The sequence below is a fragment of the Podarcis erhardii genome (genome assembly GCF_964252035.2).
Source record: "Podarcis erhardii genome assembly, chromosome: 13".
Taxonomy (NCBI): domain Eukaryota; kingdom Metazoa; phylum Chordata; class Lepidosauria; order Squamata; family Lacertidae; genus Podarcis; species Podarcis erhardii.
In genome coordinates this window covers 22,557,018-22,584,803 of record NC_138502.1, presented here as the reverse complement: position 1 = coordinate 22,584,803, position 27,786 = coordinate 22,557,018, and the positions used below count along the sequence as shown (strand labels likewise).

At 44.2% G+C, this 27,786-nt stretch overlaps 1 protein-coding gene across 2 annotated transcripts; it reads right to left on the bottom strand.

Annotated features, from left to right (window-relative positions):
* Positions 1-26,524, bottom strand: SSC5D (scavenger receptor cysteine rich family member with 5 domains). 2 transcript variants are annotated; one of them, XM_081836708.1, is made up of 13 exons: positions 26,317-26,524; positions 15,958-16,308; positions 14,430-14,735; positions 12,774-13,088; positions 12,177-12,482; positions 9,911-10,225; positions 7,846-8,151; positions 6,082-6,396; positions 4,823-5,137; positions 3,088-3,417; positions 1,629-1,952; positions 1,406-1,537; positions 1-924 (listed from the first exon to the last, which is right to left on the bottom strand). In XM_081836708.1, exons 1-13 carry the CDS (start codon positions 26,408-26,410, stop codon positions 761-763), a joined length of 3,573 nt encoding a protein of 1,190 aa, XP_081692834.1. In that variant the 5' UTR covers positions 26,411-26,524; the 3' UTR covers positions 1-760. The 2 variants fall into 2 exon arrangements, with proteins under 2 accessions (XP_081692834.1, XP_081692835.1); XM_081836709.1 differs by lacking the exon at positions 26,317-26,524 and adding an exon at positions 18,345-18,363.
* Positions 26,525-27,786: the final 1,262 nt, after the last annotated feature.

Sequence of the window (27,786 nt, the reverse complement as noted above, 5' to 3'; positions counted from 1 at the left end):
TTTTAAGTCTAGTATCAATGTTTAATAAACAGGCAAATCCAAAAATTTAACTCATCTGGAACAGCACATGCAATTGAGCAATTTCCCTCATTGAACAACTGGCCAATTTACTATGGGTTAGATTTTAAAGCAAGGAAATTGAGGCTGTGCTGCCCCATAAAAACACAGAAGCTAAGCAGGGTTGGTTCCGGTTAGGACTTGGATGGTGGGAGGAAATGGCAATTAAGGCGTATGATCAACAAAGTGGTACAGTCCTCATGCAAGGACTGTATCGCCTCACTTTTCATGTTGTAGAGACACTTGTCGGAATCTGACCCCTTTTCCAATAGGAAAATTGTACTGAAACAATTCCTGCAAATGCGTTAGAATAGCAGCAGGAGGCACAGTTCCTGGGTCTTACTATTTACTATGTGATCAGTATGTGCTATAATGGTTACCACAAGGTTAATGACAAGAAAGGCAAAGTTTTGAAACAAACTTTCTGCAACCTCCCCACCCCCCAAGCTTTGACACCACTGATATTTCTAAGGTCTTCTAGTTTGTTGTCTTCTGTCCCTTCCTAATGTCCCTTACTCCCAGAATTTGGGATATCTAAATATTCCTAGGAATCCCAGCAAGTCTCTGAACATTTGTGGTGATGGCACAAGAGCTTGTGGGAAGGATATGTCCTTCTGCAAGGGGATGGCAGAAGGAAGAACCAATCTTCCAGAATGAAACTTATCTCTCACAAGCGTCTGAACCATTGCCTGCTCTTTGTCTCTCAGTTGGCGTCGTCTGTGGCTGAGTCAGAAGTATTTTTCACCAGGTGGATGGTGTCACCATCAGAGTCACCTTCAGATACAATTTGCTCTCTTCCCCTGGTATACATCTCTCGAATGCCGTTGACCATATCCGATCCAACAGTGATGTTTTCCATAAATGCTTCTGCAACAAAACAATAAAGTGAATTGATTGAGCTCCCAGACTAGTGATCTCAAGACAACAAAATCCCATTATATTCCAGCAACAGATCCTTGCACTCTCTTCTTATTGGAACCACTACAGCCAGACATTTGGCTTCCGAAAATCGTTTGAAAACCAGAACACTCACTTCCGGGTTTCAGTCATTCAGGAGCCAATTTGTTTGGGAGCCAAGGCATTTGGCTTCCAAGGTACAACTGTACTGAATTTAAATATATGTATATAATGCGGAATTCTTGTTCTTGTGTGTAGCATTTGGAACACTATTTTATAACTTGTGCACTGAAAGTGAAACAAAACCTGGAAGAGGTGAATTATTCAGGGCAGGAGATGGTTATCAGGTGGGAACTGCACGGGTTACTTTCTGCAAAAACATCAGTGCAGACTAGCCCTGGGATTGGCAATCAGGTGAGCTAGACTGGAAAATTGGTTGGCACATTCTTACCTCCTCTTCCAGCTAAAGGGTTAACCCAAATTGACTTTCCTCTCCTTTTCCTCATGTAAAGCACAGCAGCAGCACCTATGAGCACAGCAGCAGCTAAGAGACTCATGATCACTGCAGCTGCTGTAGAAGAGGCTGTGAAAGAGTCAGAGTGTAAAAATTGTCAGATTTGCTTCCCTAAACCCCTTAAAGTGTTCCTTAAGAATAGGCTGGATCACAGAAGTACCTGCATGTCCCTTGCACACTGCTCCAGCATAGGAGTTGCAGATGCACTTATGGGGGCCTGTGGGGGCAGCATAGCATTCGGTGACTGATGCTTCTTCTCCAGTACATTGCACTTCATTCAGAAAGGCTGGGCCAACACTGTTGCCATATTGGTTTCCCGTCGGTGCCGACAATGCTTCACCACAACCCAGTTGCCGGCATATCACCTTGGCTTCTTTAAGACCCCATCCAGAGTCACCAACAGAGACCCAAGTGCCATTTTGATTCAGTTCCACTCGCCCTTCACAGGAATGGGGGCCATTAGCCAATCGCACTTGCATAGGACCTGCAGGAAGAAAGAGGAGGAAGTCACAGGTTGTTCCCTACTGAGGTGATGCACAGTCTGCCCAGAAAGGCTTCCCTGGTATCAACTTCAGTGCCATTTCAGCACTTTGAAAATTTGTCTAAGTTACAGATAAATTTTTGAGTTTGTGAAACTCTTATTTTGGTGATATCTTCTTTTAAACACAATTTTAGAAAAAACATTTAAACTTATTGATTATGCTTTAGGGAAGATCAGTCCAGTTAACAGAAAAAGTTTAGTGTTAATTGGGGTTTGAATAATATTAGCCAAAATATGAGATATTATGTAAAGAAGCTTACAAATGTTGCCATAGCTGTCAAGTGTCCCTTATTTGAAGGGAGAGTCCCTTATTCCAGGGCCATGTCCCGCTGCTGTCCCTTATTGATGGATGTCCCTTAAATGATGTCCCTTAAATTTCAAAGGAAGCAGCTCCTCTCCCTCCCTCCCTGCCGGCCAGGGAGGCTCCAACTGTGTTGCTTGGCTGTGTTGCTCACCCAATAAGAAGTCTAAGAACGACTGGGGGGTGGAGCTTGCATGCCTTGTGTGTGGCTAGTTAATGCAAGCTGAGGGGGGTTTTGAATGCTGGACGCCATTTTGTTGCATGTGCTGCTGCAAACTTTGCAGTGCAAAGCCAGGCCAGGGAGCCATCTTAAGTTGAGGCTGCATAGGCCTTGTGGCGCATGTGATTCAGATTCTGTTCAGTTGAACCTCTGGTTACAAAGTTGGTTGGACAGTGTTCTCAAAGCTACCAGCATGAGTTTGACCAGACTGCAGGAGGACAGGAAGACTGGAGTGCCTGGAACAGGTGAGGCTGCAGGTCCCTTATTTTGGCTGCTGGTCCCTTATTTTCAAATCTGTAAATTGACAGCTATGAATGTTGCATTGGTCACTACAGAATTTCCTCCTCCTGTTTTATATTTAATCGTTTGCACACCGCCCTGATATTTCATGATATGGCAGTATGGAGATACTTTTATAAATAATGCAACAAACTAAATGATAATATTTTTCTCACAATTGCAGCTTTCTGAAGCTGTTTTTATTTTGTTTTTTAAAAGTTGGAGATTCATTCCAACTTAAGGATTTATACATGTGCTATATGCCCTGAAATAGTTACCTGAGCACACCACGCTAGCATCCTCCGAGTGATCACAGTCATGTTCTCCTACGGAACGTCCCCGGCAGTCTCTCAGGGATGTTTCCGTGCCTGTACAGTTCACATCATCCAGCCAGACGGGGCCAGGGCCTCGTCCAAAGTGTGCCCCGTGTAGGGCTTCCAAAGCAATGCCGCATCCCAGCTGCTTACACACAACGCTAGCATCCGGAAGGCCCCATCCATCATCACACACAGTTCCCCACTGCTGCTGGTGCATGACTTCAACTCTCCCAGAACAAGAGTTTGGGCCATCTTCTAGTCTGATGTTAATCACATTGATGGTGGATGACTCTATAGAGAACCCAATATGAACAAAAATCAGTGCAGGTGTAAGGATGTGACTGGAAGGTTCCCCATCCACATAAGGGATGGGGGGCTGTGGGCATAAGAGTTTATCTGCAGCAACTGCCAAGCTCTGAAAATTAAAACACAGGAAATGCAGGCCCATCGCTTCAACTGGGAACACAAAGAACCTCATGGCCAAGGAAAAAACAAGGAAAGCACGAAGCTCAATGAAAGCAATTTCAAAGCAGGAGGTGGAGAAACATGGCTGCTGTCCCAAGTCTGCTGTCTGACCTTAGGCAAGCTGAAATTGTACACCTTTCACTCCACATCTTAGCACATGTCTCTTTGTGACATTCTCCCTGCAAGACCAGAAGTCTCCAAATCTATCTGGGCCTCAGAATTATCCCCAGGCCACAGTGCCAGATTTATGCACAAACTAAGTAAGTTATTATTTTGGGCCTCTGCTCATCCCTCCAAACATGAATTTCATTTTTTACACAATTGGTTAAAAAATAAAACAGGCTCGGAAACAGACATTATACTGACATAAGAAAAATATACTTAATGGCTACTCAGTTATTTGTCATTTTCTATATTGTGTTTATAAATCCACGCTGTCCACAGGTTTAGGTGCTGCAAAGCAGTTGCAGCAACTATTAATTTATATGGAAATTTCGTTAGGCCATCTGTCCATAAGTTGTCAAACAGCACCAGTGGCAGGTGATCTCTGGTTCAGGTCAAATGCAGACTACATCAGGCTTACTGCAAGATCTATGTTTTAGTTTGATTGCTAGTTTTTACTTGCATCCTCATCTATGTACCAGTATATGCAAATATCCGTTGTCCCTTCTGTTAGACTAACACACATTTTTGATAATGCTATGCAGTCTCTTAAACTATAGTAGGGCCTCAGGATGTCTTAATACAGCCCTACCAGGTCACACCCCTCACTGTTTTTGCCTGACTGCAGCATGTCTTTGAGTTCTTGCTTGCCTAGATAGAGGAAGAATAGTGAGGTGTGTGTAGAAACTAATCTATGTAGAAGGGATTGTGCCTCTCAGGCTGAAAAATGTTCCCAAGTAATGTGGTGTCCTAATGTTGTGTGTCCTGGCATTGCATGTGGGGTCCTCTGAATATTGAGGGGGGCCACCCCCTAAAAAAAAGATGGGGGAGGGCAAAGTACCTCAGCCCCCAGCAACTGGTGTCCTTGAGAGACACTGACAAGAATTTTAAGAACCTCAATACAACAGAAATGGGGGTAGGGAAGGAAGTCAAAGTGCCTTGTGCAAATAGTCCCTCTGCTCCTCCATCACATCCAACAGAGAATTTTTCCCCATCACTTCACCCCATCCCTGGGCATGTCATTCCCAACTCCCATTCTGGAAACAACAAGGTGGCCATAGCAGGTTACCTGAACAAACAACTCCCGCATCTTGGTCATGATTACAGTTATTGTTCCCCTGGGTATTTGCGCTGCACTCTTGGATGGCATCTTCTGTGCCTTTACAGTTCACATTATCCAACCAGATGGATCCTGATCCACGTCCGAAATGAGCTCCGCCTGGGGCTGCTGAAGCCTTTCCACAGCCCAGTTGCCTGCAGATGACTTCAGCATCTTGCAAATCCCACGTACGGTCACAAACAGTTCCCCACTGTTCACTGTGGGGCGGCCGGAACTCGATTCTCCCACTGCAGCGATTTGTGCCATTTACTAGTCTGAGATCATCTAAGAATAAAACGGAAGGGTCAAATGATTAACTCCACAGAGAACAACTCCAAGTGGCTCTTAAAAAAACTAATGTCAGGACTTGGATGAATTCTTTCCCTTTTCATCCTGGCTGTCCTAAACAGCTGGCAGAAATCAGGAGGATCTGATGATGGTTCCCCATCATGAACATGCAGTCAGCTTCAGATTGTAGGGGTAACTTGTCAGTTGATCCTGTTTCACTTTGTAGATGACAAACTGCATTACTCTGCTGCCACTATGAGCTCAGATCTGTTTTAATACTTTGCTGCTGGTATGTGTAATTAAAACATGCAATCAAATATCTCTTGTTTGTGAAACGAAAGGTGGCATGCAAAAATTAAGTCCTGCTCATGGTAGATGAGTCATATAATCTCCCTGTCTCAAGCAAGGAGCCACCATCACCAGGAGGAGACTTTGTAAGGAAGATGTAGGACAGCGGTTTGGTGTTTTAAAGGAATGGCTCAAATCAGGGATTGCTGTGAAGATCAGGAATCCTTGAGAGGATTTATGGGGCTAGGAATGACCCGCTTGCCTTGTTACTGCCTCCTTTTTGTGTAGAATATTGCACCAGAGCATAGGGACACGGCCTAGGACTTGCCGATCAGAAGGTTGGCAGTTTGAATCCCCGCAACGGGGTGAGCTTCCATTGCTCGGACCCTGCTCCTGCCAACCTAGCAATTTGAAAGCACATCAAAAGTGCAAGTAGATAAATAGGAACCGCTCTGGCGGGAAGGTAAATGGTGTTTCCGTGTGCCGCTCTGGTTCACCAGAAGTGGCTTAGTCATGCTGGCCACATGACCCAGAAGCTGTACGCCGGCTCCCTCGGCCAATAAAGCGAGATGAGCACCGCAACCCCAGAGTCGGTCACTACTGGACCTAAGGGTCAGGGGTCCCTTTACCTTTATTGCACCAGAGCAGATTACCTGAACATACAACACCAGCATCTTCTCCGTGGTTACAGTCATTGGTTCCCAAAGGCTTGGCCTTGCAAGCAGTGAGAGAAGCTTCTGTTCCTGTACATTCGACATCATCCAACCAGATGGGATCGACTCCTCGCCCAAATTGAGCTCCACGGGGGGCAGCTATAGCTGATCCACAATCAAGGTACCTACATACAACGACGGCTTCGTTTAGGTCCCAGCTGTCATCGCACACAGTTCCATATTGGTTGAGATGAAACACTTCCACCCTACCAGAACACCGATGACTCCCATTGACCAGCCTTAGCTCCACTGGATCTGGAATGGTAAAAGTTATAACATGGAAACACAAAGCCACAGATATTTCAAGAAGACTCCCAAGAAAGATCATGTTTCATTTTTACTCATGCTAGTATGGGTTATACCTAATCTCATCTGGACTGAGGCCAGTGCTATCCATTACTCTGACAAATAAAGATTTCGCCAAAACTGTGTTTGCCAATAAATACATTTAGTTCTTTTTATTTATTTGCAAAATTTCTATGCCACCCACATTAGGGGGAAGGGAAACCACCAAGGTGGTAAACAGCATTAAGTAACAATAAAAGTACATTTTAGATAAGCACAAAACACATTACCCATCAGTAGATCAGAACTGATGCATCAACATGGCTTATCACACCTCAAGGAGAACTTGGGTGAACAGATGGGTTTTAAGCAGATTCCTAAATGCCAAAACTATAGGAGCTTACCTGATGTTCACTGGAAGCACATTTCAAAGGACTGGTGCCTTCACACTAAAGACCCTGCTCTTAGTAGACATAAGATGAACCTTGAGAACTTAAGACACTACTATGAGTACCTCTTCTAAGGATTGAAGTATCTGGGATATACAAGGCAAGATGCTCCCAGAGGTAAGCTGATCCCAGTTGGTTCTGGGCTTTCTATACTAACAGCAAGACCTTAAATGTGGCCTGGTGACATATTGGTGACCAGTGGAGTTATTTAAGCACAGATGTTGTACACAGTATTCTCCTTTCCTGTCCCTGCTGATTATCTCCTGCAAATGCCTTTCAGGGAATTTCTCAAACTTAAGAGGGAGCTAGATCAGCAGTACATAGCACAATACCCAGCTTATGAGAGTCAGCAGATGGTCATAAAATAGGAAGCTGGCAGTGGATGGTGTAGCAGTTAAGCTGGAATTCAGCTGGGGAAATTTGGAATCACATCCCTGATTTATAGGCTCCCTTGAACTCGGTAATGCTCACTTCTAATTACATAGGTTCAATTTGTAAAATGAGTTCAGTTTTACCAACTTTTAGCTTTAAATTAGAAATGCAAAAAATCTTGGAAAGAAGGATTACCATTTAAACAGGCAGCATGAAGGACAAATTCCTTCAAAGCGAAAAAAGTACCTTTTGCTTATTTACCTCATTTTCAGTCCTCCTCTTTGCAAATACAGTACAAACCACTGTAAAACTTGAAAGCTTAGTTATCATTCAGTCGCCAGATCAAAGAAAGTATTTCAGATTCCCTGCTGCTCATTGCTCCTGCTCTAAAGTGCTAGAGCCATGTTCCCCTGCTATTCCTTCTCCACTATACATAGTCTAGGCAAAGAAGAAGACTTGGTCCTGCATCCCAGCCAACCCGAGATTGGAAGACAATGGCCTACAGTGCAAGGTCTCCAAAGTTTCATGCAAGAGGGATGCAGGTTTATGTAATAGGAACATGTATGTTCCAAACCATTAAGCATGGAATACAATTTACCTGCACACTCAACACCAGCATCTTCTCCATGATTGCAGTTATTGACCCCCCAAGCGCTTGCTGGGCACTGACTGAGGGCTGTTTCTGTTCCTTGACAGTTCACATCATCCAACCAGATGGGCCCTGTTCCTCGTCCAAATGCAGCTTTTGTACGAGCTTTCAAAGCAACGCCACAGCCCAACTCTTTGCAGATGACCTCAGCCTGCTTAAGGCCCCAGCGATCATCACACACAGTGCCCCACTGATGATTGTGGAAGATCTCCACTCTTCCTGAGCAACGACTTGAGCCATTCACCAGCCTGAGTTCTGATGGGAAATAAGACATTGAAGGACGCCACTCATTAAGCCAAGACATTATTGGCAAGGTTCTTGAACATCTTATGTCTAATAGCTAAGGAGGCTGTGCCTCATCTCACAAAGGGCATGAATACATCAAGTCATTTTTCTTCCCATGAGGAGAAGCTGTTCCCCATAGCATTTCCCTCAACGAATGCTGATGATTGCCTCAGAAATGGCCATTTACATCCTCCCAAGGTGAATATCAAATTGAGAGTGGGGAGGGAATTTTCTTTTTTCCAATTTTTTAAATTAATTTTCCAGATTTAAAACAAACATATCATCAAACATAAAAAGAAAACATCAACAAACAAACAAACAAACAAACAAACAAACAAACAAACAAACAAACATATTTCCGAACTGTAGAAATGTCACTTTTGTTAACATTGTTAGATGACTTCTTCGACTCCCCCTGGCTGAGTTTCCATATAAATCATTGTAGCAGTTTTCCAAAACTAATTTTACATAAAATTTACTTGGTCCAATTAATATCTTTCTTTCTTTTCATTTTAACTTTTATCCATAATATTCTACATCATCACATATTTAAATCCTAGGCCGATTTAATACTCACAAGTAATTCTATTTACCGGTAAGTTATCTTAAAATATTTAACTACCGTATTTTTCGTCCTATAGGACACACTTTTTCCCCTCCAAAAATGGAGGGGAAATGTGTGTGTGTCCTATGGGGCGAATACAGGCTTTCACTGAAGCCTGGAGAGCGAGAGGGGTCGGTGCGCACGACCCCTCACGCTCTCCAGGCTTCAGGAGAGCCGCAGAGCTAGCCCCACAAGGTCGGGGGACAGCGGGGAGGCGGAACGCCGCCATCCCGCTGTCTCCCGATGTGGTTTGGAGGCTGATGGCGGGGAGACGTGTGCTTCTCCCCGCCGCCAGCCCCGCAAGCTCCGGGGACAGCTGGGAGGCGCAGTGCGTCTTCCCGCTGTCCCCGGACCTGGTCTGCAGGCGGGCGGTGGGGAGAAGAGCGCTTCTCCCCACTGCCTGCCCTGCAAGCTCCGGGGACAGCTGGGAGGCGCAGTGCGTCTTCCCGCTGTCCCTGGACCTGGTCTGCAGGCGGGCGGTGGGGAAGAGGGGAGAGAGGGGAGGGAGAGAAGGACAGTTATGCAATCCTACAATGTTGTAAAACCCAGCCCATTTTGGTTCTACCCACTGCTGCATGCAGACGCTGGCAAGTTACTCCCATGGGAATATGGCCCTGAGAGAAAAAAGGATTATCCATCCCTAATTTTAATGTATCATTTGGTTATGTCTCAGACAGAGTGCTCCTCTTCCTTGTTTGGAAACTGGACAACTTCCTGTGTAGTTGTTGAATATAAAACAGGGAACAAAGAAGCATGAACAATAGGTTAGCTGGTTTCTGGAGTGCTGAAATAGCAAGCTTGTTTACTTATGTTGTGAACTTCTTCTGTGGAACATGTGCTCAGAAAACAAATTGTGTATGTATCCATAAAAACAAAAACAAATAGATGAAGTTTAAAGGGGTGGATGAAATTAGCAAGGTGTTGTGTTGAGCCTATCTAATGAGGGATGTGGAAAGGAAGGAAGGAAAGAAGAAAGGGAGAAAGATCCTTTGAAGATTGTTCTTCTTCGATAATTATTATCAGTAGTAGAGCTCTGGAGAAACCCACTGTTGACAAAACAGCTCCTTCAACTTTTAGCCACTTTCTAAGGTCATAGTATGGCACTCCCTGGTGGTCTCCCATTACCTGAGCACACAGCACCAGCATCTTCTCCATGATTGCAATTATGTTCTCCCCAGGCTTTGAGGCGGCAGTCTCTGAGGGCAGCTTCTGTCCCTTTACATTTGACATCATCCAGCCAGATGTTGCCTTCACCTCTTCCAAACTGAGCTCCTCGGGGAGCCCCCAAGGCTACTCCGCAGTCAAGTTCCCTGCACACGACTTGAGCACTGTTCAGATCCCAGCCATCATCACACACTGTCCCCCACTGCTGGTTGTGGAGCACCTCAACTCTCCCAACACAGCGACTTGTACCATTCATCAGTCTGATCTCATGGGGGTCTGAAACAGTCAAAGGAATAGTTATTTTTTTCCACTTTCCAGTTCTCCAGCCTCCCTTGCCTTTGTTCCCATTTGTGGCAATCCATCCAGTAATTCTAAGGTTACTCAAGTGTGTAACTGATCATTGTGAAAGCAATGCAGGTGCAGTACATGGGTCTGGTCATCTTGATGACTGTGAACAAGAGGTTCTCTCCTTTACAACTGTGTCTTTGGCCTGGCAGGTTGACTTCTGGAAATCTGAAACTCTATTGTCTCCAAAAGGACAAATAGTGGTTCAAACAGCTGATGTCTAGGCTCAACTGGAAAAGATTGGCTGATTTTCCTCAGACTTAGGCAAGCTGTTATATCATCATCGTGACCTCTCTCTATGTGACTTCTTAAAGGGTTGTGAATATATGGAACATTCTGTTCACTGCAGATGCTTTATCAGCTGTTAGCAAAAAGGACTAGTATCTGGTTGGTTGCCCAGCTCATCATCTACCCCATCCACTGCAGTCTAAGTTTGACAGATGGGAAAATCACCAACTATCAGCTAATCGCCGGGACTTGCAGAGGGCTTTGCAAGGGTCTTTCCTTTGCAAGACCTGACAATCAGCTGATTGTTGGACTTGTGAAGACCTTGGCAAAGCTGTTTGCAACATGCTCCACAAGACCTGAAAGTCTTGTGGAAGGCTTTCCTAGCACCATCATTATATAGCTACGCTGGCTCCCAGTACGTTTCTGAGCACAATTCAAAGTGTTGGTGCTGACCTTTAAAGCCCTAAGCGGCTTTGGCCTTGTATACCTGAAGGAGCATCTCCACCCACATCGTTCAGCCTGGACACTGATATTCAGCTCCGAGGGCTTTCTGGTAGTTCCCTCACTGCGATAAGTGAAGTTACAGGGAATCAGGCAGAGGGCCTTCTCGGTAGTGGCACCCACCATGTGTAACACCCTCCATCAGATGTTAAGGAGATAAAGAACTACACAACATATAGAAGACATCTGAAGGCACTCCTGCATCAGGAAGCTTTTAATGTTTGATATTTTATTATGTTTTTATAGGTGTTGGAAGCTACCCAGAGTGAATGGGTAACCCAGCCAGATAGGTGGTGTATAAATAATCAAAATTGTTGTTGTTGTTGTCGTCATCATCATCATCACAGCCAAAAACTTTCCTCTATCTCTTGGCCTTTGGCTTCAAACCTAGAAGTGGGTGGGATGTTTTAAATGTATTCCTCACCTTGGCTTTAATGAATGGGGGGTGGGGCCGGTGTTGTTGGTTGTAAGTTGCTTTGAGTTGCCTTGGGCAAGAAAAAGTGACCAACAAATTTAATTGGTAATAATAATTGTGACACCCCATGAAGAGCACTTTCTATAGGGCTCTGCAGGTGCCATCTGAAAACACTATTTCAACTGAACCAGGTTGAACTGAACCAACCTGGCACCTGATGTCATATATGAAATCAGGTGTAGAACAGGTGGGCATGGTTGGTTCAACCTACCATTTGGCCCAATTAAGCCCATGAGCTGAAGGTTCCCCACTCTTGACTTAAAGAGTGCTACATTTTAAGGCTTTCATTTTGCTAGCGGCTGGAAAGAAACTTCTGCAGTGGACACTGAAGTCTAGAAGATGCAAGATGGCTTTTAATGGCTTGCTGCTGTGAACTATTGTTCTGTCAGACACGTCTTCTAGGACAAAGACTAGAACAAACAATTATGGAAGTTTCAGTCTAGCTAGTCCTTGCCACTGGCTGGTAGGAAAGAAGCTGAAGATTGCAGTTGTTTTTGGTGGAACTGGCACTATTTTAAATACTTGCATTGTCTTTCAGGGTGATTGCCAAACACTTCTGCCATCTTTTTAGGCCACAACCTACTTCCTTCAGAGCTTTCATCTAGATAATTTACCTTGGTAGAATACCTGACTGTAATGAAGAACAGATTTGAACTACATCACATAGTACAAAATTACCTGAGCACTCCACACTTGCATCCCTGCTGTGGTCACAGGTATGTTCTCCCCAGGGTCTTTTTTGGCATTCACTCAGAGCTGCTTCTTTTCCTGTGCAGTTAACTCTGTCTAGCCAGATAGTACCAGATCCTTGGCCAAACCGTGCGCTGCCTGACACTGTTACAGGTTGTCCACAGTCCAGTTCCCTGCACACAACGTGGGCATCATTCAGATCCCAATCAGAACCACAAATTGTTCCCCACTGCTTGTTGTGATACACCTCGACCCGCCCTGAGCAGCGACTTGTGCCGTCCACTAGGCGAAGCTCTGATGGGACAAAAAAGAGTTTAAACACCAAAAAAGTAATCCTGCAGGGAATTCCTTGAGCAAGAATAGGTGGATAATATCACTGAAACACCTTGGGGCGGGGGGAAGTGAGCATAGGTTTGGATTAGATGACTTACAAGAGACCCCTCCCCACTCTATGATTCCATTCTTTGAAGTACAGACTTGTTGGACTCTTATTGGCGAGGATTATCCACTAATACAAAATAGTTGAACAATAATATCCTCCCATGCTCTTTGCTTCATTTCTGATTGGGGGAAAGTGTGCCTTACCTGCGCACACAACACCGGCATCTTCTGTATGGGTGCAATCATGTACTCCCCAGTCTTTTGCTTGGCATTTGCTGATGGCAGTCTCTGACCCTGTACAGTTAACGCCATCCAGCCAAATGGGACCAGTTCCTGCTCCAAAACGAGAACCTCGTGGGGCTGATATAGGAGTTCCACAGCCAAGATAACTACACACGACTGCAGCGTCATCAAGGTCCCAATCGTCATCACATATGGTCCCCCAGAGTTTATCGTGCAGGATCTCAACTCTCCCAGAACAGTGATTGGGGCCATTTATTAATCTGAGCTCAGGGGGTTCTGAGAATGAGGAAAACATTGAGAAATAATGGACAATTTTTTTTTAGTTAGTTTCATGCATAACTGTTTCCACCAATTCCCTGTCCTCTGCTACTACCACAATCTTATTTTGATTCTCTGGGATGCCTACAGATATGCACAGTGTTATGAGTCTGTGGGTGCCAGAGTTTGTGAGTGCTGTATTTCCCTAAATTCCTGGATCTAGTATATGTTGGCATTTAATCAATGCTTGGAGTGTTAATTAACTGTGTGAATTAAGTGGTGTACTAGAAACTAATTTCCTGGAATCAGCAAGTGTAAAAAGCTAATGAAGACAGGCCAGCCACCCTTTGCCCTTCATTCTGGTACCCATTTAGATTTGAGGAGCAAGCCTGTAATGAGTGTGGAATAACCAGCCTCATTTAACCAAATGCTTAAGTCTAATTAATGCACAAAGAAGTTAAAGCCAGACTTAGCTATGTCACTTGCCCTCACCTTGGGATAAAATGGACAATTAAGTCTTTGTTTCCTTCAGTCTACCTTTTTGGTGTGTGAGGACATATGAGCTGATTGCTCCAGCTTAGCCGCATGGCATTCACCAGCCTCTTTTGTTTCAGACCAGAATGGAGTCCATAATTAGCATTTCCTTATGCCAATAGTTTAGGAGCTTTTACCATTTTGTAACCAAGCTACATTTTACTGCCTGTACAACCCATCTGACTGCTGTATGGAAAAGCACATGAGTGTGACTTAAGAAAGGTTTGTAAGTAAACCAATTCATAGCTTTAAAAACATGTTTGTTTTTTGTATGATAGGATTAGTAGGAAACTTTGGAAGAAGCTTTCAAGCAGGTTACCTTTGGAGCTCAGTTGTAGGGGCACATTTCTAAAGGTTTTACAGCCTATATTTCCATGCTTTACTTTGCTACCTGTTTTGCCATGTTACATCTCTGTTGGGGTTCTTTCACTAAAGAGTACTTGGCCGAAACTTCATGGCATACGGGAATATATATATATATATATATATATATATATATATATATATGGGCAACATTGAATGAGACTTCCTCTCCCTCTTTTTCCCCCTTCTTCTTTTTGCAAAGCAATTCATAGCACAGAGGCCTCAAACATCTGAGTATTAAAGCTCTCCTACCACAACCCATATTATGGTCTCACTCCAGTTTGGGTTCTTGATGCTGTTAAGGTTATATGTCATTTGGCTGCTAGTTTTAGACTAGGCACTACTTTCCCATGGTTAAATGAGTAGCTGAAATATATATTCTTCCAGGCTCGGGGACAGAGTATGTGATTATTATTTTAAATTTTCATAGTTCCTTAGTTGTACAAATCCATAGATTGTTACCTTCACACTCCACACCAGCATCCTTGCTATGGGCACAGCTGTGTTCTGTCAATGTTTTTGGTGGACATTTCCTTAGACTGTCTTCATCCCCTGTGCAATTCACTTGATCCATCCAGATGGGGCCAGATCCCTGTCCAAATTTAGCTGCAAGAGTTGCTTTTAGAGCAGCTCCACAGCCCACTTCCCGGCACACAACATGGGCATCAGCTAAGTCCCATCCATTGTCACACACTGTTCCCCATCTTTGGTTATGAAGCAACTCGACCCTGCCAGTACATGGAGACGAACCACCTGCCAGTCTCACCTCTGTTTAGAGAGAAAAGGGAAAAACATAATAATTCACTTTCTCAGCAAAAGAAGATTCCTTGTACATGTTGAACATGGGGTGTTGATGGAATCCATTTTCTTTGATGTGTTCCCAGAGTTCTAGAGACATAGCATCACCAGTGGACACTGTTTGGTTTCTATCTGCCATTTTTAATAATCCCTGACTGGCGTATCCCCTCCATGAAGTAACGCAAGGGTTATCAACCTTTCTAGGTCCATGGCAAATTTGTTATATTGAATGAATGCTGTGGGTGCGACTCCCCCCTCACTTTTTTCCACCCTCCCCAGATCAGAGCCCTCCCATAAGAGTTAGAGAGAGAGAGAGGATGCATGCACACCTCACTGTCCAAGGAGTCTGGGTTAAAATGAGACTCATTAGAATTAATCTGAGCTTTGAAAAGCACATAGAGCTGAAAGAGGAAGTGGGAAAGTGTGTCACACTTTCGACTTCCTCCTCCAGCTGTATTTACATTTTGAAGGCAAAAAAGGTAACCATCCTCACCACCTTATGACTAAGGGGGTGGGGTGGAGTCAATGGCTTCATGTGTTGGGATGGATTTGGAAGGTAGGTTAGGATATATGATTTATTTATTATTCTTCCTCTTACTCACTTGAGTAAGATTAGCATCTGGTTTAGCAGAGTTAAAAAATATATACCACCCTTTGCAGCATTAACATGGAAACTTGGGACAAAGCTGTGCAGCTTTCTAAAATTATCCAGGATGCCTTTGGGAGACTGGAGCTTCCCCTTTATTTATCCCTATATAAATAAAATAGCAACACAGAAGTCTGTAATGTAACAATATAAAACTATTGTTTACTTACATAAAGCTGCAGACTTGATTCAAGGCAAAATAGATGTCTAGATTACAAAATACATGGTTTAAATCAAAGATGGTGCCTATGCTCAGGGGCATACAGACCATGCATCCTATCCGTATGGCTGCATGATGAGAAAGGTCTCAGGCAGCTTTCATTTTAATCACACTCATTAACCCCATTTTGATTTTGTAACAATAAATGCAATTCTACTTTTTTACCCAAATTGGACTCTGCATTTGATTGCTACCCTGCATTTCACTGCAACATCCCCATGATGTGCTGTGACTCTAGAACACAAATTTTGAAATTCACACCTCCATGGGCATGTAGGGATGCACATCTGATCAAGGACATGTGTTTATCTTGCTGAATAACCTACCTGAGCAAAGAACGCCCGCATCTTCTCCGTGATGGCAGTCATTGTCTCCCCAAGCCCTTGCTGGGCATTGATTGAGGCCTGATTCTGTCCCTGTGCATCTGAGTTCATCTAGCCAGATGCGACCAACTCCTCTTCCAAAATATGCTTCACGGTGGGCTGATATTGCAGCTGCACAGCCCAGTTGCCGACATACTACTCTGGCTTCCTCGATGCCCCAGCTGTCATCACAAACAGTGCCCCACTCTCCATTATGGAGCACCTCGACTCTCCCACTGCAACGACTCGAACCATTCACCAACCTGATCTCAGCTTGGGCTGGTTCTTCAGGAGGTGAACTCCAAGCTCCACCACCTAGGTACACAAGTTTCAGAAAGTGGATTAGCCATTTTCATTAATTTTAAATTGACTTTAACTTTTACTTTAATTTTAATTTCCCAGTCAAATGATCCAGATTGTGCTCCAAAATATATTTTCCTTCAGTTAGTTACACCTTTCCCACTGCTTAAAAGGGTACAGGCATGATGTTTGTGTCACATGCCTATTTACTTCCAGCACTTGCTGGGAACTTCCATTTGTATATAGCTTTTGTGTTACTGCTGTTTTGCTGGAGACGAAGGGAAGCAGACATGTTTTCCTCTGTTCCTGAACTATGCTGAATAAACAAAATAAAAAAATTCCTTCCAGTAGCACCTTAAAGACCAGCTAAGTTAGTTCTAGGTATGAGCTTTCGTGTGCAAGCACACTTCTTCAGATACCATGCTTGCACACGAAAGCTCATACCTAGAACTAACTTAGTTGGTCTTTAAGGTGCTACTGGAAGGAATTTTTTTATTTTGTTTTGACTATGGCAGACCAACACGGCTACCTATCTGTAACTGGAACTATGCTGAATAAAAATTCTGTACTTTATGCTTACACATTTCTCTGCCCTCCTCTTCTGCTGTGAGAAGATTTACACACTCTGCTGACAGACTGTGCATGGGTCTCTAAACGTATCTGAGGCTCGTGTCGCTGATTGATGCTTTCCAAGGGAGACCGGAACTGTCCTGCTGCCGGCCGGTGGCTGGAGCCAGCTGGGGGCCTGCCTGATGCCCCCGTCTCCCTGGCAGTATCCCAACAGATTAGCCATTTTAATTAATTTTAAATTGATTTTAACTTTTACTTTAATTTTAATTTCTCAGTCAAATGATCCAGATTGTGCTCCAAAATATATTTTCCTTCAGTTAGTTACAACTTTCCCACTGCTTCAAAATAAATAAGGTGTTGTAGCAGTAGCAAGCAGTTGGCTGGCAGGAGGAGTGTTACTACGCAATGAGATGAATAGAAATGATTTTATTTTATTTATTTTATTGTTTATATCTCTTTCTTTTAAGCCAGCTGAGCTTCTCTGTCTGTCTGTCTCTCAGCATTCAGACCTGAGGTTATAATGCTAGTGCTTCTGTCCCATTCTACAACATTCCTTTTACACTGCATTTCCTGTTGCATTGTGGAACAATGTATTTTTGATCGCTATACCATGTTGCACTAAATTTCATTCTCACCAGTGGGTGGCGTGTGACACATGTGTGCTTCTGTTTCTCTGCAATTCACCCCTGAAAATGGTGGGAAAGAACTGTGTGCTCAGAATATGGCCCCAATTTTCATCCCATGAATTTTTGGGGTTAACAGGGTTGCAAATGGATTTTTTTCCCTGGAAGCAATGAACATAGTGTCGGCATGCAGAGGGTCGCAAGGCCAGCTGGCTAGCCCCAGCTGGGTCATCTCCTTCCAGCCGTCCCATCAGCCTCTGCTCCGAAGTAAATCAGCGACCCAGGCTTCAAAGCCAGGGCACACTATATTAGCAGAGCAAACTGCGCACACAGAATAGGCGTGAGGCTTGTGGAAGCATACTACAACTACATATTTATTAATCATAAATCAGGACAAAGAAACACATCGTCTCTCTCTTTGTCTTCTCACAAGAGAGTCCAAAAGCAATAACACAGCGGAAGTTCCGCTAACGACACCAAAACAGTGCTGGAATGTAAACAGACATGTGACACGTAACAGTTCCATGTCTGCTCTTTAAGGTGGAATAGAAATTTCCCAACACATAGAACTTCCACTGGGTTTGCAGAAGCAGCTTTTATATGTGGAAGACTGCACATTACATGAAAATTATTAGGCAAGTAAACATCAGGAAAATGAAATGGTCTGAATGCAGCCCCTTAACTTAGCTGACTTTAGCTGACCTTCACCAACCAAGTGAAGTTTTTGCACAATTCATATATTGACAGCTTATGGACGCAGACTTTCTTTGGATAAATACATTGACATTTAGAATGAGTTTACACAGAATATACTGATTTGTTGATAATTATATGTATATTAGGATAATAAGAACATACACATCTGTATATTAAAGGATGGTATTGTAACAATATTTTTTTTTCATTCACTTGCTTTTTTCCTTTCTTCTTTTCTCAGTCTTTTAATAAATGAAATTTAAGAAGGAGGAGGAGGAGGAGGAGGAGGAGTAGGAGTAGGAGTAGTTTTGGCACCAGGGAGGAATAGCTTAATACTCAGGCTTCAGATATCCAACTTAGTTTTCTCTTATTTTCACTTCCCATGTCCCTCATCAACTGACCATTTCTTACAATTGACTGTTAACTGTCCTGTGTTTCTCGCTCTGCCCCCACCCCAGTTGATAAACTGTCAACAAGTAGCTGCTGCTAAAGAGGCTTGCAACATATTAACAGCACAAGGCTCCGAACTTTGACAGTTACACTCTGACATCAGCAGAGGTCACAGTATTCATTTCCAGAGCACAGAACATAAACATTTGGCATTTGTCCACACTATGCCATTATCTACTTTTCCAGTAGGGATAGGCAAATTGTCAATTTCAGTTACTCCCTCTTTCTCATTTTTCTAATCTTAAATTGACTCCTCCACTTTTCCACCTCACACTGATTTTTTTAAAAAACAACAACAAAAACAAAACAAAAAGTCGTGTAATTTCACCAGCATTTCAGTGCAAATTTCTCATAATACACACACATTTTGTATGTGATTTTGCTTAAGAGGCTCCTCTGAACAAGTGCAGCATGATTTCCCGTGCCCCACTGTTTTTTCCACTACTCCATGCCTGATATCCTTTGTACACTACATTTCCTCCTCCTCCACCTCCACCTCCTCCCCCCCCCATCTCTCTCCCTCTCTTTCCCTTCCTCCCTTACTGGGTGATTCACAATTAGTATACCACTTCTTCGTATTTCCCTACTTGGGACCCCACCCCCGAAATTACCATTTGGTACAGACCCACTAGCCCTTCCCACTGTGATTTTGTAACCTTGGTACACCCCACTTTCCCCCTGCTCCCTGCTATCATGAATCATTTGACCACATTGTGCCAGTCTAACATGGTACACTTTCCTTCCTGTATTCAAGGAATTCTCTCTTAGTACACTACTTCCCCTTAACTTTCTAGCTCTCTTACACACACACACACCACATCTCTTCCTCCTTCTCAGACAAACATGCATGCATACCCCCTTCCTTTCTCTCCTTCACAAATACACACTGAACGTGTATTCCCCCACCTCAGGCACACATCCATACATTTGCATTTCTCTCTCTCTCTCTCTCTCTCTCTCTCTCTCTCTCTCTCACACACACACACACACACACACATGTGTATATAAAAGATGATATATAATTGAAGTGTTATGGGGGGGGGGACAGGTGAGGCCCATCTTGGGAAGCAGTTTCTGTGCAGCAGAGGTATTTTTATCCAAGAGAATTGCTGCCTGCCTGCCTAGCCCCCTTCCTGTTGTGGACACCAGGCATCCCCTTCAGCCTTTCTGACCCTACCTTCATCTTAGCTCCCAAGGCAGCAACAGCCACAGCAAGTTCCCCAGAGGCTGCCTCAGCTCACCCACCTGCTCACTTGCTCTCACCCCTCACAGGTGAATTCCTGTCTGCCTAGCCTCCTTCCATGTGTGGTGGTGGAACCACCTTCCCTCTTATTTTTCTGTCTTCTCCTCAGCTTGCCTTCCAAGCAGTGGTTATGGCAGGCTTCCCTCAGGCTGCCTTGGCTTGCAGTGGTACCTTGGTTTTCGAACGTTATCCATTCCAGAAGACCGTTCGAGTTCCAAAACGTTCAAAAACCAAAGCATTTACTTCTGGAAGCATTTTTTAATGGAAAACTCAATATGGAAGACGTGTGACACATTCAACTTCTAAAAGTGTATTTCTGGTTCTACATGCATAGAAACGCACCAACAGAGCTTTCCTCCACCACCCTGAGAAGGCCTCTGTCAAGGCAAGTGGCAAGGCAAGTCCACAGTGTCCTATGGCCCCTCAGTTATCCTTCAACAGAACAAAGGACAGCTCTCTAAATGAGACAGCAACATATGGATAGACATCAAATTAGAATAATGAACAATCCAATTAATTATTCCAAAGGTTTGGAAATAAACTGAGTTCCTTAGGAATCTCTCTGCACATTGAATTTCCTAATTTCCTTGTGGTAAGCAAGATTGGTTTATAAGCTTACTGCCCAAAGTAGAAATAATTCTTACCAACTTGCATTTGTGTTCCTATGACTATTTTTTTTAAAAAAAGACAAACAAATCCAGCAACATCTCAAAAAACTTTGCACTATCAGCATTGTTCTTTTTCAAACGAAATAGATGGTTCTCTGAAACATTGAGCAAGCCTTAGATTTCATAACCTCTGGACAAAGGACACTTTCTCATGCAGTGCAAAACTAGAAAAAGATGAGCATAGCTCACTGGCTGATTTGATCTATGAGAGACCTTCTCTGAAACCCTGCTAACATTATTAGTACACTAGTAGCAAACCCTGAAAGCTTTAGTGCAATGGTGAGCTCCAACAAGAGTTGATTGCTCTTCTCTACACCAATGCTGTTCCCTGGAGCCTTCCACTTCCCTTTAGAAAGCAGGTGTACAATTGTTTCTGGCCCTGAGAACCTCTTCCTCTGGAGGATCTGGATTTGTACCTTTAAGTTTGGATTTCTCAACATAGTTCCTGGGTAGCCCTGCTACTCCAGATTGTATTGTTTTTTAAAAACACTCCTTCTGGCAATGATCCCAGTCTTATCTGGGTCCTCCCTATATGACCGCCCTTGGGGATGTCCTGACAAAGCAGTTAGGTTTCCCTCAGGTCTGCTCCCTGGAGATTTAAGGCACCTTGTGACAGTCCCGACACCTGGTTCTCCTCGTTGGATCAACCAACCCAACAATACTTTCCTAACAGCTTTGGCCTTGCTATGGCAATGCTGGTTGCTGTATTCAGGGCTGGGTAGGAATTCGCCCATCAGACAAATTTGTTTTTTTTAAAAAAAATAATATTTATTAACAATTTAAACACTACAAAAAATAAGAACAATACAATACAACACAAAAACACTACACAACACCAACACATTTAAACTAATAAAACAAAAAAACAAACAATTTAAAACACATCAAATAATTTCAGTATCTTATCTTTCATTCACTTATTTCCGCGACCTCCTCACACCTCCCTTTTTGTATTCCACTTCTGTTAACTGTTTCAGCAATTCCTTTCCATCTTTCTCTGTTTTCTATCCTATAATTATCTTAACACATTCTAACCTTATTTTTCCTTTGATACTCTATTAATCTATTTATACTTAATTCCTTATAACATTTCTACTAAAGCCATATAGCTTCATTTCAACATTTTCCTAACATTCATTAATTTTACAATGTTTCTGTAAATAATCTTTAAACTTTTTCCAGTCTTCTTCCACTGACTCTTCTCCCTGGTCTCGGATTCTGCCAGTCATTTCCGCCAGTTCCATGTAGTCCATCAACTTCATCTGCCATTCTTCCCGGGTGGGTAAATCTTGTGTCTTTCAATACTTCACGATGAGTATTCTTGCTGCTGTTGTTGCATACATAAAAAATGTTCTATCCTTCTTTGGCACCAATTGGCCGACCATGCCCAGGAGAAAGGCCTCTGGTTTCTTCAGGAAGGTATATTTAAATACCTTTTTCATTTCATTATAAATCATCTCCCAGAATGTCTTAATCCTTGGGCATGTCCACCAAAGGTGAAAGAATGTACCTTCAGTCTCATTACATTTCCAACATTTATTATCGGGCAGATGGTAAATTTTTGCAAGCTTGACTGGTGTCATGTACCACCTATAGATCATTTTCACTAAGTTTTCTCTTAAGGCATTGCATGCCGTAAATTTCATACCTGTGGTCCATAACTGTTCCCAGTCAGCCATCATTATGTTATGTCCAACATCTTGTGCCCATTTAATCATAACTGTCAGGTCTGCCTCTAGATCCCAGCTCACAGAGGACCAACGGCCGGTGGATAAAATATACAAAAGTCTTTATTGAAGTTTAGTTTCCATTTCAAAGCTCTGGGCGCGCAGACCCACGTCTCGACGCTAGACCGGCTAAGTCCCCTCTGACTCACTGCTCCTCCCACACCAGTTTAAGATCCTAGCCCGGCTCCACCTCCTACGCTGTTCTTTCCTTCGCTGGGTCCTTCTGCCCTCTGGGGTTTCCTCCTTCCTGGACTCCTCTGACGCTGACCCCCCTTGGTCTTCCCCTTCCTTCCGGCGGGCTTTAGGACCTGGCTCCCTACCCGGGCTCCCTGCTGTGCCGCTCGCCTGTACATTTGAACTTGGCGCGCGCACCCAGCCGGTAGCCTTCCTCCTGACCGTTTCCCCGCTTCCTGATGTGGGCGTGACCAAACCTGACTCCTCTCCTCCCGCTGGTGGGATCTAGAGGCAGACCTGACAGTAAGTCCCCTCTCCCCTTTCACCAAGAACCTTGCAACGTGAGTGGACGCAGCGAGGGGCGAAGATTGGTGCTTAACGAGCTCACAAAAGCAAGGCAAGATGACTACCGAACAGCAAATGGTAGCCCTGCAAAATGCAGTGACGCGACTCAACGAGGAGATACTCGCATCTAGGAGGAGGGAAGACGAAGCAGCTGCTGCCTGCAAGGATCTACAAGCCAGGTTGGAAGCGCTTACAAAGCAGGGGCACCCCCCCCAAAGCCAGAGGGGATTGGGCTGGGGAAGAGAGGGGGCAGCCTTGTGTCTCATTTCGATGGAAATTTGCAGCAGTACCCTAACTTCCGAGCAGACGTGCTGTTTGCGCTGCAATTGCTGGATAAAGACTTTAGAGATGAGCAGGAGAGGGTGGGATCTGCCTCTAGATCCCAGACTCCTCTCCTCCCGCTGGTGGTGAGAGCACTGGTCCCGATTCCTGGGACTCCCCCTCCCCACTGCGCTCTGGTGGGGAAGCTGGTCCTGATTTCCAACTGCTGCTCAGGGACTCCCCGCTGGCCCCTTCCTCCTGGGGCTTCCCCCCTGGAACCCCCCTCGCTCTGGCCATCGGCGCTCCCTTCTGTGAGTCCTCCGATTCGCTGGAGAGGCTTGTGGAATAACTCTTTCCACTGTCACTGCCTGCGCCCCCCTCGGACTCCTCCTCCTCACTCTCCATTTGCTCCCCCTCCTGTGTCTCTCCTTCTGAACCCCTGACAATAACTGATTTCACCATTTCATCCTGAGTGTTCCATTTCAACAGCAAGTTATATATTCTTGACAAATTCTTGATATTTGAGTCTAACAATTCTGTTTCCAATTTTGATTTTTCCACCTGGAAGCCAACTTTTTTGTCCAAATTGTATGCCTCCATTATTTGGTAATAATGGAGCCAGTCTCGCACTTTATTTTTCAATTTCTCAAAACTCTGCAATTTTATTCTGTCTCCATCTTGTTCCAAAATTTCCCAATATTTCGGCCATTTGGCCTCCATATTGAGATTTTTCTGTGCCTTCGCTTCCATTGGTGACAACCATCTCGCCCATCAGACAAATTTGCACTGGTCTGAAGGGTTTTGCCTATCTCATAGCAATCATCACAACTTTGGTGGTTTAGGCATTGGGCGACCTTAGTCTTGGATGGAGGGGAGGTTGTAGCTTCTGCCTCCCCCAACTGAACAAGGCTACCCCGTTAAAGGGATCTGGGAAGGAGTTGCTTCTGTCCATATGTCCAGATGGGGGCTTGGGCCACAGTGCTCCCCCTGTGGGGATCCCACTATTTGATGTAAGTCATAGGAATCCCCACTGCTGAGTTGACCCTTGATGTCATTTCCGGCAGGCTGGCCAGAAGTAAATGGTTACCCATTGCCTATGCTAAACCTTTTCATCTGTAGTCAATAAAGTTTTGGCCTGATCTGATTCCATTCTGATTGTGTGGTGTTCCTTATTTCTATCCCAGCAAGTGTCCCTGAAACCCAGTCTAAATGTCACTACTAGCCAGCAGATTTGTTATAGCCCATTAGAAGAAGAGAAGAGAAGAGTTTGGATTTGATATCCCGCTTTATCACTACCCTAAGGAGTCTCAAAGCGGCTAACAATCTCCTTTCCCTTCCTCCCCATAACAAACACTCTGTGAGGTGAGTGGGGCTGAGAGACTTCAGAAAAGTGTGGCTAGCCCAAGGTCACCCAGCAGCTGCATGTGGAGGAGTGGGGAAGCGAACCCGGTTCGCCAGATTACGAGTCCACTGCTCTTAACCACTACACCACACTGGCTCTGAAAGTCTTCTGATGCTTTACCATGTGAGACATAGTTCGCCAATGTCTGGAACATCGCTTTGTCAGAATGCTTGATCAGACACAGATGGTTGGTCTGAGGAGAGGCTAAATCCATTTAAGACTTTGCATTTGTGGGGTAAGTGAGGTAGAAAATCTCACCCATTATATACTCCATTGGGCAAGGTTTTGCCCAGTATCTTCTCTGTGTGATGGGCTCATGGGAAAAAGCTGTCCCATGAGCCCTTGCTGAAGAGGGGAGGGAAAAGCATGTATAAGGCTGCTTCCGCTGGAGCTCACAGCCATTTAGTTTGAGAGCTTCCCATCTGCCCACCCTCAGGTTAGAGCCTTCACTGAGCAATTCTGAGGCACTTGTTGACAGGGCCAGAAAGGAACTTTTCTCTCTCAAGCTGATTAGCACTTGGTTGGGGTTGTTTTTTTCACTTTTCCCTCAGTGAAATTATGGTTTTTCTTTGTTAGGTGGAAGAACATTGTTTGTATGAGGGCAGAAATGGCATTGGTCAGGATCAACATTGAATGGGGGACCCCCATAAGGGGCCTGAGGGGAGAATTGACCATGGCAAACCTAAGCATGGGTTCAGTTTTGGAATCTGCACCCTAGTCCCCCAGTGAGAATTTGCTTGCTTGACTTGCACCACGGCAAGGTTCAACACTGGACAACTCCCATTGTACAGGTTTGGAGCAATCCAAAACCAGCAGATCCATTCCATCAACATGGGGCTTGTGGAATGATGAACTGATCCTGGGACCCAGTGCCATGCCAACCCTTGCCTTGACTGCTGCTGTCAATAAAGAATTGGCCTGATTTTATGCCATCACCGTTGTACAGTCTGGTTATTTTGCTGCTTTCATAATGTGCCTGGGGAAAAGACATGTAAGGACATGTAGCCACCTTATGAACGACTTACATGGCTAGCGTATTTGGTCTACCTCTCCCTCTTCCCCCAGTTAAGAAGGAACACACAAGTTACTTTTCCTCATACTAATCTACAGTCTCCCTTTCTATAACAACTGGAGATAAAATGAACATGTCCTAGTTTTCAGTTTCTAGCAGCAGCACTTAACGAAGGCTCTATCTGAATCCTACAGGAGAGAAAGTTAATTAGTGGTGAGAACACACTGCACATGCTCAGAAACCCATCAGTTTGTTTTTCACTTATCCTGAAATAAGATCAAGACTAAACCTGGAGAGGGCTGACTTTAGATTTTCATGGTTGATTTTTTTATATACTGTGATGATTGAGCCTTTGCAGTCTACCAATACATTGCAAAAAGCCAGATTATATACAGTACTCAAGATCTATTAATAGTAGGGTATAACTAAGCACTCCTGAATCCAGAATATTGATTTGTGCTTAAGTACAAAAAAAAAGGTTTCATTCATCAAGTCAAGCATTCTTTGCAAGAACCCCTATAACTATCAGACACCAGACCAGCCAAAAGTTGACCACAATCCAATTTCTCACCCTATCAGGTTTTCTGGATCAGACAAAAAGCTACCTACTTCATCTTTCTTTCCAAGAGCTTCAGCAACCAGCAGGCACCATATGGTCCACCAGAATTAGTCCAGTGGGTCATAATTCCCCTTGCAACCATTTTCTGGCCACTGCTGATCTAGTGGGATCTTTAACAGCCAAGCAGTGGGATTTTGTAGGCACTGATGGTGGAACAACAGCAGTGACAGAAAGAGTTGCAGGCACCCATTTGCTAATATGCAACTTAAAAGAGATGACAAGGCTCAACTCACCCCAAAGAGATACCAAGAGAATAAGGACCATCGCCACCTGTCCCAGCCATCTTCCTAGAGAGTTCCCCGAAAAGGGGAGAGTGCAGGCAGCCATAGGTCCTAGGGACTCAACTAGGTTTCTCACTTGAATGGAGTGCTCAGATCCTGAACATTTGGGCTGCAGCTTGTCCTGATGAGATACGCACACAGGTCAATGCCACGGGCAAAGGTTGGGAGGCAAAATGCTCGGAAACTGAGAGGGAGGAGCATAATCCAGTGTAACTTGGCTGACAGCTGACACTGCTGTTTTTACCATTTTGACATTGTGAAACAACTTTCGGTTCCCCCAAATGGCTAGTTTTTCTCAAAGCTTCAGTGTTTCTCCAAGGGTCTTTATAGCTGAATCCTGAGTGTATCGTTGGGGCTTTGTTTGAATCAAGTCTCAGCCCCATTACTAGTGTCAGGGATCCTTTATGGAATATGTGAAGGAATAACACAAGTGCGTCTGAGCATCTGAAAGGTCCCTTTCTCCCTCAAGGAAATAACACATGCCATACAGTACTTTGAGGAATGAGGGAAGCTTGCAGCTTTGAAGAAAGCTTAAACACCAGCATTGCCCAACATCAATATGTAGCAATATCCATAGTATGAGGAGTTGTAATAGTCCTTATTCAAAACAAAACAAATTCCTTCCAGTAGCACCTTAAAGACCAACTAAGTCAGTTCTTGGTATGAGCTTTCGTGTGCATGCACACTTCTTCACCTGGTATCTGAAGAAGTGTGCATGCACACGAAAGCTCATACCAAGAACTGACTTAGTTGGTCTTTAAGGTGCTACTGGAAGGAATTTGTTTTGTTTTGACTATGGCAGACCAACACGGCTACCTATCTGTAACTAGTCCTTATTCAGTTAGTATTGCACCATATTAAGACTACAGCTCAGAGGAGGAAGATCATTTGCTTTGTATGCAGAAGATCCAAGGATCAAGCTGTAGCATCTTCAGGTTGGGGTGGGAAAGGCCTGTGTCTGAAACCCTGGAGAACTTCTGCCAGTTACTGTAGATAATACTGAGCTGAATGGACCAAGATGCTTCCTATGTTTCTTACCCACCCATTCATTCACTCAAGAACTTCCAGTCATCTCCACTACAAGTTGTGCTGTCTTTGAAACTTAGGAGAACCAGTGGGGTTTTCTAGGGAAATGTGGGGAACCACCAACTAACCACATTTGCATGCGGGGCACTGAGAAAGTGAAGTCCATTTCTTGGCAACCTGCTCAGAATAATAATAATAATAATAATAATAATAATAAATCTTGTCCCTGTGCTGGTTGCTTAGGAAGAGAGAGGATGGGGAAAAGAGGTAAAGTGGTGGCAGACAGACAGAGAGGGAAGGAGAGCAACAAAAGGGATCTCCCCACTGGCTTTTGGTTCTGGTCCTGCTGACTGCCAACTCCAGTATGCCTCCTGTCCATGGATAGATGGATCTGTT

Bases quoted from the DNA above. Each gene is read 5' to 3' on its own strand.
- SSC5D (XM_081836708.1), bottom strand. From the start codon at position 26,410: ATGGCTGCCTGCACTCTCCCCTTTTCGGGGAACTCTCTAGGAAGATGG. The intron at 6,397-7,845 runs GTAAATTGTATT...TTACCATTCCAG, and splicing joins TGCTGGTGTTGAGTGTGCAG to ATCCAGTGGAGCTAAGGCTG. The intron at 925-1,405 runs GTAAGAATGTGC...GTTTTGTTGCAG, and splicing joins CCCTTTAGCTGGAAGAGGAG to AAGCATTTATGGAAAACATC.